Source organism: Dermacentor andersoni, chromosome 6, assembly GCF_023375885.2.
Source record: "Dermacentor andersoni chromosome 6, qqDerAnde1_hic_scaffold, whole genome shotgun sequence".
Taxonomy (NCBI): Eukaryota; Metazoa; Arthropoda; class Arachnida; order Ixodida; family Ixodidae; genus Dermacentor; species Dermacentor andersoni.
The window spans coordinates 84,610,228-84,622,012 of record NC_092819.1 but is presented as its reverse complement, the minus strand read 5'-3'; the positions used below and the strand labels follow the sequence as shown (position 1 = coordinate 84,622,012).

Genomic DNA, 11,785 nt, shown 5'->3' with positions numbered 1-11,785 from the left:
AGCACCAACAGCAGCAACAGCAGCAGCAGCACCAACAGCTGCACCAGTCCCAGATGAGTCCTCCGAGGACACCACAGAGTGGAACGGGTCAGCAGATGGGCAACACCTACTCGCACTTCCTCCAGGGAGTGGAACACCATGTGGCGCAGCACTCGGCCATGGTATGGAACCACGCCATGGATGCCGGTCACGGGGTCATGGCTGGCTTCCCTGCCTACTCAGCTCCCAATGACAAAAGGGGCCTCATCGGCGAGTACCGTGAGTGCACGTTCATTTTCTTCCCGCTATACTATAACGTCGATGTCAACCATGTAATCTGAATAGTTTATTGGGCTAGTTTGACAGTGCTACTCAAGCGTAGGAGACAAACAGGATATATATATATATCCTCTCTCCGAAGCATGGCAAAATACAGAGCAGTAAAAAAAAAAAGAAAGGTTCAGTTAGGTAATAAAGTAAAAAGCAAAAATTCGCACTGACTGTGGAGGTACGTATCGTTTTTATTCTATTGACATGATTTCATAGGAGAGGTTCGCGTCCTTGGCAATAAAAAAATGTTATCACAAGATGGGTCGAAAGTCGGGCTTTTCTTGCAATCTCAATTATCATTGAAAGCTATGTGCATCTTCGTCGGACCTATCAGGGTGACTCGTGCTGTAGAACAGCCGTCTCAAGTGATAGGGGGGATTTATTTGCTTCGGTAGCAACTCTACGAGGTTTGGATGACGTTTAGATTCCGCTTCGACTGTTGCTCAGTTCGAATGAGCCTAGATAATTTAGAGGGCGATAACGTCTGATCACCGATTGGGCGGCGAGTGTGAGCATGATAGGACACTTGGGGAAGCGGTAAACCAGGACGCATTAGTTAGTCATTAAGTTGAAACTGTCGTTTGGCGAACCAAGAAAGTGTTCAGCGGATTAGTTCGGGATTAAGGGAGTAAGTTCTTCAATTATCCTTCTGAAAACCCTGCGGCAATTACATTGTAGCACGTGGAACTACGGATCCTTTCGCAAACATGCGTTGTCCTTTCGCAGAACATATTTGTGTGTTCAAGTGTCGATCATCTGTCTAATAGCCACCAAGTAACTGTTTTTTGTCAGATGCTTTCACAAAATGTGATTTAACAGCGAACTGATTAGAAGAATACATTTGAATGGGCGCGCCAAGTATTTAACCTTTCTTCTGTTCTTTTTTTTTTCTTTCTTTTTACCATGCAAACACTTCTTTCTCCCTCAGTAAAGCCTATGCTTGGCATATCAGGAGTGCTGTGTCGTACAGAAAGAGGGGGAATCGGGCAGGTTGGAATGCGCTCCATTAAAGGCTGCAACAGCACTGCACAAGATCAGGATAAGGTGTAGGAAGGGACACCACACGGCGCTTTCAACCGAAGGTTACTGAAAGAAAAACGAACATGATATAATGAATGTATCACATGGTCTCAACCCCCTTAGCGTACACAAATAATCGCTAGTAAAAAAGTCAAGTTAACAATGCAGTTCTTCAACAATGTAGTTCAGCTTGATGTACGACGACTTCTTTTAACGTACAACGTACAGTGATTCGAATGCGAACAGCGGAGAGCGTAGTTCTTGCGCCGCCCTGCGAATAGCAAGAGGCGCCAAGGATGTCTGCGACCGGCCATCTCCGGTGTGTCAGAGACACCGCCTGTGGCTCATCGCAGTCGGTCGCACTATATCTCCGCGGCCTTTCCTTAGCGCTGGACCGCGAACAAAAAATCCACGGGCTTCGTTGTTCGCATTTGACTCCTCATGCATAGTACCTTTGAAGGTACGCTAAATAGCAGTAATTAAAGGCTAGCATCTTGAAGGCAAGTACGACACAACAGAGCAAAACACAACACACGCTACCAATCTGTCTTCGTTTTCTGCAGTGTTTACCATCACAAGCCATGTTGCACCGACTTGCCCAATGTAGCACGCTTCAGCAGCGCTCGAGTGTTAGTTCATCACTATTTATTATTCGTTTAAAGTGAAAGCGTTGATTGACAGTGCAGGAAAGCAGGACCAGATTTGCCCTTTTTTTTCTAAATTCGCGCCTAATCCTCGGTATCCTTTTGTCAGTGTGGCGTTGCGTATTTCAAAGTATCTGTTCGTTTTAAAAAAAAATTTGTTGCTGAGCTAGTTGTTTCATGGCTTGACGACAAAAGTGTACGGCGTTAAACAGCCGAGGACGAAGTGAGACACAAACGACATAGACGAATGTGTCGTTTGTGTACGCCGTCTCTGTGTCACTTAGTCATCGTCGGCCTGGCGCCGTACCTTTTGTCCCTATATATCTTCGTAGTTGGGCCGCTTTGATGCGAGAAAGTCCGAGCACATTATAGGTTACTGAAATTTCAAGCTGCCGTACTGCAACCCTTCCTTATGCTTGTTAATGCTTGTTATGCTTGTTAATTAATGGTGTAGCCTCGTGTGTCGTAAAAAAGAAAAGGTTTTATAAGAGAGCCCGAAAAGCTCTGGGGCTCCAAAAGAGTATACCGTCCTCGCCATGCCTCCTGTGCTGGTTATAAATGTTCTGGGTTTGCGCAGAGCACGGCATTTCCTCAAAATGGCATCATATGCTCACGTCATCAAACATGGTGACACCCATCATACAGGATGTTTCACGTAACTTGAACCAATTATTTAGAAAGAAAAGTAGCCGCAGCTGGATGAAACGAACGGCGTGTGGTTTGCCGCCACGGGGCGCTGCTTAGCTTTTTTTTTTTATATTACACTTAACTAAGATCTATTCTGCAAATTTTTTTATGTTCATTTTAGGGCGAAGTGCCTTTCGTTGCGTTGTAGAGGGAGTTCTGAAATGACCGTTCCATTTTTTTTTTGTGCCGACGTACATGCTGCGTGGAAATTTTTTCGGCGTTTAAAGAAAGCCCGCGAAATATGAAATGAAACCACGTGACTGCGCGCGTGCGCTATCATATTGCAGCGCTCTCTACCGTGCGTGGAGCCTACCGCTTATCAGGGACGACGGCGCTTCCTTTCCGTGAGCCACCGCCAAAGATGCTGACGCACTGTGAAGCCGATGCCTAGATCCGGAGCCGCTGACTTCGCCATGGTCCGCGCGCACGGTTCTTTCGCGCGAAACGCGGTTGAGAGCCCTGCTATACGATGCGCATGATCGCAGTCACGTGGTTGTTTCATATTTCGTGGGCTTTCTTTAAACGCCGAAAAAAATCACCGCGCAGCATGTACAGTCGCGGACAGAATAAAATGGACCACGGGATCTCCGAAAACGTTCAATTCCCGAGCAGCCTGTAGCAGTAACCAGTAAAACTGCCCACGACAACGTTGTTAGCATATTCTAGTCGAGGTCCAAAATGTAAATACCAGATTGCGTTGTGAGGTTGCGGAGATATTCAGCTTTTTCTTAGATTTCATGGTCCATAATATTCTGTCCGCGACTGTACGTGGCCACAAAAAAAATTTTGGTCGTTTCTGAATCCCTTCTACAACACGTCGAAACGCACCTGGCCCTAAAGTGAATATTAGAAATTTTGCGCAATTCATCTTAGTTATTGAACTTATTAAACGCAATACAAAAAAGTACTCTATAAGGAGCGCCAAATGACGGCAACTCATATGTCGTTGGTTTCATTCAGCTGCGGCTAGCCACTTTTTAAAAATTTTTGGTCCAAGTTACGTGAAACACCCTGTATACTTATTATCATTGAAAGTCATCAAAGGAGACTTATTGAAGATCTCCTGTATTAGATTTAGGGCAATTCTTTTGTGTCTGCTTAATTACTCGAAGCGCTTGATATTACTTGCACACGCCGCAGTGAAATGTTGTGTAATTAATAAATTTACTAATTCGCAATTCGTTTTAACGCACATGTCCTAATTGCGAAATTCAGGCAGAGCTGTGATGAAGTAATATCACATTTTTAGAAATCATGTGTTTAGCGTCGGTGTCGAGAAATATGTTTTCAAATACTGCGGTGGTATAATGCACTGATGTTCCAGTTAGCACTTACTAGTACTCTGGTAAAATACTGTTCTGATAAGTCGTCAACTGGTGGAACAGCGTAGTTCTCCACAGATTTCTGGGGCGCATCCCTCAAAAATAGCGTTAAGCATATGATTTTATTGCGATAGCTAATATAAGAACGCCCACCTTCGTCGGCACCGCCGTGATGTTTCGTATAAAGTCCAAGGGCGATGACATCGTCGCCGCGCGCCGTATGCTGTATGTACGTTTGAAAGCGTGCGAGGGTGAGCCGACGATGGTGACTCAATCTTGCGCGTGCAAGGGAGGAAAGCGGGTAGCAAGGGCACCATCTTCCGTCATGCGCAAGGCACCGGGAGAAGGGACGTTCAACTCCGGTGGTGGCTATGTATGGCGCCGCCGCGTGGGCCCTATCTAGAAAACGATCTGCGACGGGGACCGAGTGCGCCGAGTGCTGATAGCTTCGTGTGCGCTTTGTTCTTGCCGCTTAGTTCGCAGCACGAATGTCAATTCGCTCGCTGCTGCTGCCGCGTTTCCTCACTCGAGCGTTTCGACAGCGTGTGTGCGCGATCATCGAGTTAGATGTGTTCATGTTCGCTTGTGCGCGCGCGACACCATGGTAGTTAATTTAGTTAGCAAGTGAATGTATACAAATTTATACGCCCTATAGAACTATCCTTAGTTCGTATAGCTGTCTACTAATTTGCTATTGTAATCGATTGTTCGCCTTTCGGGCGAAACTGACTTCCCCCCCTTAAACGTATGGAAGTTCATTACCGCTCGTCTGCAGTTCTGTCATTGAGATTAGCGTGGAAGGGAATAATTACCAAGTAGCGTAACTTTGCCAGTCAGCTCGTTACGTCACACTGTAGTTTTCGTTCCGATACATGACCACGCGGCTCTTGGAGAAATCCAGCCGATGCGTCAGAATTCCCCGCCGTAGTGGCTCAGCTGGCTATGGCGCTGCGTTTCCGAGCTCGACGTGGCGAGTTCGATACCAGGCCGCGACGGCTGCATTTTGATGCGAGCGTTTTTCACCGCAGCTGTAGTGGTGGTGGTAGAATCGTAGAGCCTGCGACTCGTATGCGGGAGGTACGTACTAGGTTCGAATCCCTATGTGGTCGCAAACCCACGGGTTCCCGCTATCACAATCCCGGCACCACCGGGATTGTGTTTTTATTTATATATATAAAAAGATCGTCTCACATTCAATATTGTAATTATCTACTCAGTCAACGTGAGTTCCCTATCTTGAATTGCAATGACCGGCGACTCTTCAAAGCGTGCGCTACACCATTGTGTGAACTGCACTCGGATGTGTTTCGAAACAGAAACACCGGTACATGGAGCGCGCCTTTGCGTGAATTCTGATATATATATATAGTGAGCGAGCGGTGCGTGCTCCGGCCGTCCGGCGCCTAATCTGGGTCGTTCGCGACGGTGTTTATTGCACTGGGCCGATGTATCTGCAGACAGTCGATAAGGCACGATACGGGGGCTTGCAGGCTAGCTCGCGGGCGCGCTGATAAGGCGCACGTATACGCCCGAAGCCTTGGCGCGCTCACGCGCGCGCAGAGACTCGCATCCGTTCCTTACGAGAAGGCACGCCGCGTCGCAACGCCCGTCAACCGCAGTAGCAGCGGCAGCAGCGGTGGCACAGGGATCCATGTTTCATCTCAAGCAACGGTTGGTGCAGCGAGGAGGTACGACCGAATGACGGGCTCTCTTTCTCGCGTTTTACTGTGATTTTGTTTTTTCTTCCTTCGTTTCCCGGAGTCGCGTGTCGCAATCGGCATGGCGACCCGTGGGGGGTGCGTTATCTTTGCAGTGCAGCGTTCCTTTTCGTGCTGTGTGCGTGCCGTTCGAGTCGCGCAAAGCGCGCGTGCCAGTGGAAGCGACAATGCTAGGAGAGTCGTTGTATGTGTAGTGCAAGCTTTGCGAAATTCTGCGAGCGTTTCGTTAACGAAACAGTTCCACTTATTGTGCGGCGCATGCCTCCGGTTTTCGTGGGCTCGTCCTAATTAGCTTCGCACTGTGGAGTAATTGCGGCCGGCATTCGCAGCAGAAGAAATATCTGAGGGCTGACTGCAAGCGACCACCGCCGCGATGATCGTATCGTTATCGTGCCGATTGTTATCGTGAGTGGCGGGCGCCATAGTGCCAGCCAATGAGAGAACGTCGTCACGCAAAAGTTTTCGAGATTGCGCGTCCTGGTTCGTTGCGGCCCGTTATTGCTACTATTTAAGCTATATAGAGTATACCGTTATATCACGCGAAACGTTTGACACCTCGACGCGATATCGCTTACAATCGCACTTTGGCAAAGAAGTCGTGTGATAGCGTGGCCGATATGAACTGGATTACCGCTTTATTGCGATCTGCTTTCCGAATGTACTAGAAATCGAGTTGTCTGTGTCTATAGGTGTACCGCCTAGCAAGCTGCTTCTTTCGCAGTGCAGCACACGAAAACGGCAAAAGGAAACCATGGTGTATGGGGACAACTATAATAATTGAAGGCTGGAAAACGCTGTCATCTCGAGAAAAATTCGGCTTTAATTTCAGTATCTGCATTTGGAAGTCACCGGAAGTCCTCATTACAGAAAAGAATGTCAACGCTTTAAGACCGACACGTGAATCTTTCTCACCTGAAAAAATACAGGCGCTTTTTTTTTTCAATAGCCTGGTTGCAATAACTTTTAGGCAAACTAGGATATCTTTATTTTTTTCTGCGAAGATTCGCTTGTAATCGATATCCGCTCCCCGCAGTGACCGATATTTGCCCTAAGCTTGTCGGAGGAAAATGAGGACTGAGTGTAGTTCGCTTAACGGAAAATCTACGCTTGTCTCCCGCGCATATAACGGGCTTCGCACACGTATCTCCTTCTCTGTCTAACCCTCAAGAAGGCAGCGCCCAGAGATACACAGTTGTTATTCCAAAGCTCTCTGCGCTTCGTTATCTCGTAACCGATATGGCAACGGTCTTGAAAGCGCTGCCCACAGGATGGCCGTCGCGAGTCGCGGTCGTCTAGTGCGATCGAACTGCGATAAGTGGTCGAGGGACACGGTGCATTTTGCTCTTATTTCATCGCAGTACAAGGCGATAAAGGTGCATGTCGATCTTGCAGCTCGACCAATGCTTTTCGAGTGGAGGGTGGAACGGATGCGGATTCATCTGATCACTGGGGTTAAGAAGTGCAGACGGAGGGGATGTCCTGGAATAGATTACGTAGACCGTGGCCGCTAGATAGCCGATGGTTATTGCCCACGCGCGGGAGTTTATTAAGACTTGCAAGCTTCATCTTCCGGGAAGTCACCGAAGGAAACGACGAGAGTGCACTGCTTCGCGGTGCGCGTCTCCATCAGCGCCAATTCTCCATGATGTCGTCATGTCCACATCTCTTAGGCTGTCTTAGTAAAATCTTGATGAGGGCTAGTTGGCTCATACTTAGAACTGAGGTGAAACAGCGCGAAAAACACGAGGACACAAAGAAACAGATACCACAGACAAGCGCTGAGCGCTTGTCTGTGGTATTATTAGGCTGTCGGCTTAGGCTTAGTTCTTAGGCTGTCGGCTGTTGTACTCTTTAGTATTTTCGGTCGCCGTATATCCTTCTGAGACCCGGAGGCAGCAACACGGTCGTAATCTCATAGGAAGTAAGTTTTTTTTTTACTGACTTGTTTGTTACGAACGTGAAAAAGCTAATATTTTTCTTACATATCCCGTTTATAGATGACAAAAAAAATAAATAATAAAACGTCCTGGCATGCATATAGTCAGTGACGATCTCGCCGTGTTCGATATGGCGAAAATCGCTTTTGATCACATAAACAGACAGATGGAGATGCAACATCGTGTGGCGCACGTTTTCATCTTATGCTGCACAGCCTGTATTATCGCGACAGCGTTAAGGGCCACGTGTCGCATAATATTCGGCGTCGGCGGAGTTGTCCGTGAGCGAAAATTGCCCTATATATTTAGGTGTATGTATAAGCCACGCCTTGCTATGTGGCATGTGGTATATGCGGGGTATATTTCCATACCATTCTATCACTAAAGTTGCTCGCACGTAAAGTTATTCTTTTGGATGTTGAGACTGACTGCTAACAAACAAATGTCATAAAAGAAAACGACAGCGCGTGCCGTTTTCTGTTAAATCACATAAGACTTAAATATTAAAACTGCGAAACAGTAACGGAAACCTAAAAATGATGTAATTTTCCTGGCGCGGCTCCTCCAGGATCGGCCCAGGCTAGAGGCCACGTTCCTACCAGACATCTCGCCCTCGTGCATAGCGTTCGCCACCAGGGTTTACCGCTAAACATTACGGTCACATAAGCTGCAGTTGCCGGGAAGCGTGAGAGGCAGTCGCGGATCTTTGAATGCTATCAAGTATTCACTCTTAAAGGCGAAATTTAAGCGTCCTTCGAACTTATTTTCATGTGATTTCCTGGTATTCTAAAACACACTTTCAGATCGCTTTTAGTCGCCTCTGACGACATTAATGCCTGTGCCAATTAAGCGTCAATTGTCTCGAAAGCTGGCTACAGGAATATAACTTAAGTACTCTTAAGTACACACCCGCAGGCGTCTTCCTTCATATTTGGTACGAGTGTTTCACGTAATTGCTTCCTAATTAACATTGAAAAGGATTGAAACAAATGCACAGTGTAATGTTCGAGGAGTCTCAAGAAAATAGAAACGTTTTTTTTTTTTTGTATCCAGCTGTTTCTGGCAACACGATCTAAATGTCGAAAATACTTGACTAAGCAGCAAATCATTACGATGTACCACGCAAGGTGGAGGGAGTATCGTTCACGCGTGGACATGTGCACTGGTGGACGCAAATTTTCGTCCTGAACTGGTCGCTTAGCTTGTAATATTGCCGCTAAGGAAATTGGCGATCCGTCGTGAGAAGTCGCTTGCATGCTATTTGCATCGATACGTGCCAATCCCTAATCAATATCCGCCTTGGTTGCTTAGTGGCTTTGGTGTAGGGCTGCTAAGCACGACGTCGCGGGATCAAATCCTGGCCACGGCGGCCGCATTTCGACGGGGGCTAAATACAAAAAAAAAAAAAGCAGCAGCCGTCTGCTTAGATTTAGGTGAACGTTAAAGAACCCCAGGCGGCCAGAATTAATCCGAAGTCCCCCATTACTGGGTCATAATAAGATCGTGGTTTTGGCACGTAAAACCCCATAATTGAATGTTTTTTTATATCCCTCATGAAAGCAATCTTAACTGCCAATCTCGAATCAAAGCGAAGGGGTTTGCCGCACCCGTCTTGTTACGTCAGATATCAGCAACGCGAAGCGCGCTCTCTCACCGTTCAGTTACTTGCAACGCGTATATTCCGGCACATCCACATTATTCTTGGCTCTTTGAGAATATGAAGTTTTTAAACGAAATGACATGTGAAAGTCCAAAAGAAGTGGCACATTGTTCTTTGCTTTCTCCACATATTCCTTCCATTTAAGGACAACCGGACTGATGACATTATGGTTCTTCTTTTCACGCAGTCGGCTCCCTCCGATCTCCTAATCACGTTGTCATTAAACAAGTTCGTCTGCCGTATACGCGTTCGCGTCACATGACCGGCTTCGAAGAAACCGATTCTGGCAGGGTTTAAATGGACATCACGAAGCCTTCTTCTCGCCATTTTAGCCTTCTACGGCGGCAAAAATATTAAGACCCTTAGATTACTTCAGATTAGGGGGACGCGAGCCTTGGGGCCCCGTATAGCGCTTGGGGCCACGGCAGTGCGCATGCGTAGATTCCTACGTAGGTGTGTCTGCGCATGCGCCGTACCATAGCCCCAAGCGCTAGGGGGCCCCAAAGCTTACGGTCTTCTAATCTAAAACTCTTTAACAGTGGCCGAAGTAGCGCTTGACCGTACAGGCTGTTTCTAACGCGCTGTACGAAAAGCTATGAATTGGGGCGACCCGATTTGATAGAAAGATAGAAAAGCAGAAAGGCTCATTTCGATCAACTCGATTAACGAGAGATACACATATAACGCGGCTCCAGCACACAGCCTATAGAGGCAAGCGCCGGGCGCTACAGCATGTCTGGATTGGCTCAATGCGCCAAGACCATGCGACGTGCCCCACGGCATGCAGTGCTTTCGCAGTCATTCGTGCCCCAACAAGAGCTGCCCCGTATACGACCTTCTGTTTCACGATCCAGTACCGGCGAATGCACCGCGCACACGACAGTGCGCGAAGCGCTACTGGGGTCCATGCTCCTTCGCGGCTACGCACATACGGCTCCCCTTCGGTCGGCGCTGACGTGACATATTTATTTCGTCGCGTGACACCAATCCCCACGCGTGCAGTTCAGTCGCCGAATGCGTCCGGCGGCTGCGTTCAACTTGCGATTCGGTAACGAGACACTGGCTGTTGAAGAAGCGCCCTGCATGGGGTGTCCCTTTCGCCGTCCCGCGACTTGGGTATAGCGGTCGCAAGGGTGGGGGGGGGGCACTCTTTGATTCATTCGCGGCCCCGACGCGGGCCGTTTCATGGGCCCCGAAAATTCGTCGTGCCGTCTTGATCACTGGCTTGACACGTTGCGTGTGTGCGCGTGCCTTTACGATTGCTGTTTGCTTTCGTGGCTGCGGAGACGGCGACCGGCACCGCCATGCGTGGTGCCTGGCAGAAGTGTTCGTTTCAAAGGGATCTTGCGGCGCTGCCGCAGGGCGTGAGATTTGGCCCCGCGGCGCTCGTGTGTGTATAGAGGCGGCGTCGTTTCGCAGGGCTCAGCGATCTGCGCGCATCATGGCGGGGCAATGGTTTCGGCCTGTGACGTGTCGCCAGTTGGTATGTTGGCTAAATGGCGCTGGTTCCCATCCTGAGGCTCGTTACCGCGCGCCAACCAGTACGCATGCGCAAATATCGATAATACAGTGGGCGTGGAGATTCGAACCAGCAGAAGGGAGCCTGAAACCGAGGAAGTACGGCGATGAGTGTGGGAGCGTGGCACGTTGCAACCACCCTGGGTGCATGATGGGGGCCTACCAGGGCGTGTATCTTAAGAAGCCTGTAGCGTTAATCGCAGCTTTCCTGCCGTCTTATATATTTGTATTCCACTCCCGTATTATACAATCAGCGCAAGACAATGGAAGCGCTACAATAATGCGATGCTTCAGTCCATTTATTTGTTATCTAGCAAGTTTCATTTGCAATTCGCTCAAAAAGAAATGCTAGGCCGAGAACAAGACGCTATGGTGCAGTGGCTTAGCGGCTTTTTTTTTCCCCCGTCAGATATCAAATGTTCCAAAATGTAACATAGGCGCGCCAGCTTTGCCTGCAGCTCCGTGCCAACTTGCACGTGTGTCATCTGTGCATTTTAGCAAAATCAGCGCTCGTACATTCGCGAAGACTTCTATTTGTGCCCCCGGTTGACCAAGAGTCCGATTCGCTGCGATTGTGTCAACTTTTTCCTTCGCCGTGGTCCACAAAACGGAATTGGGCGACGTCAAATGGGCGTGTTGACACGTCTTACTGAGAGGCCACCTGAATGCGTTCATTTAAGGAAAGTGGTCAAGCGATTTCGAGAATATGTCGTAAAACCAAGAAACAAACGGCGCCGCTAACTGCTGTTGTATGCTAGTCGTCTGCATGACAGGAAAACTTTTTTCACCATTAGTGCTTTCTAAACAGAAGTATCATAAGAAGCCAACAAACAGTGACACCAAAGTCAAACAGGGGAAATTACTTGTGCTTGATAAATGAAATAAAGAAACGATAAATTAATGGACATGGAAGTGGATGAAAAAACAACTTGCCGCAGGTGAGGAACGATCCCACAGCCTTCGCAGGTGG

General features: G+C 48.1%; 1 protein-coding gene across 4 annotated transcripts in view; it reads left to right on the top strand.

Moving 5' to 3' along the window:
• LOC126522472 (uncharacterized) overlaps nt 1-11,785 on the top strand; it is a 34,542-nt gene continuing 22,757 nt past the window's right edge. Inside the window, exon 1 of one of the 4 annotated variants that reach the window (XM_072288778.1) lies at nt 1-258. In XM_072288778.1, coding sequence (XP_072144879.1) covers nt 54-258 — 205 coding nt within the window. In that variant the 5' untranslated portion in view covers nt 1-53. Of the gene's footprint in view, nt 259-5,487; nt 5,671-11,785 lie in introns of those variants that run through there. The other 3 variants (XM_072288780.1, XM_072288781.1, XM_072288779.1) reach the window with 3 other exon arrangements.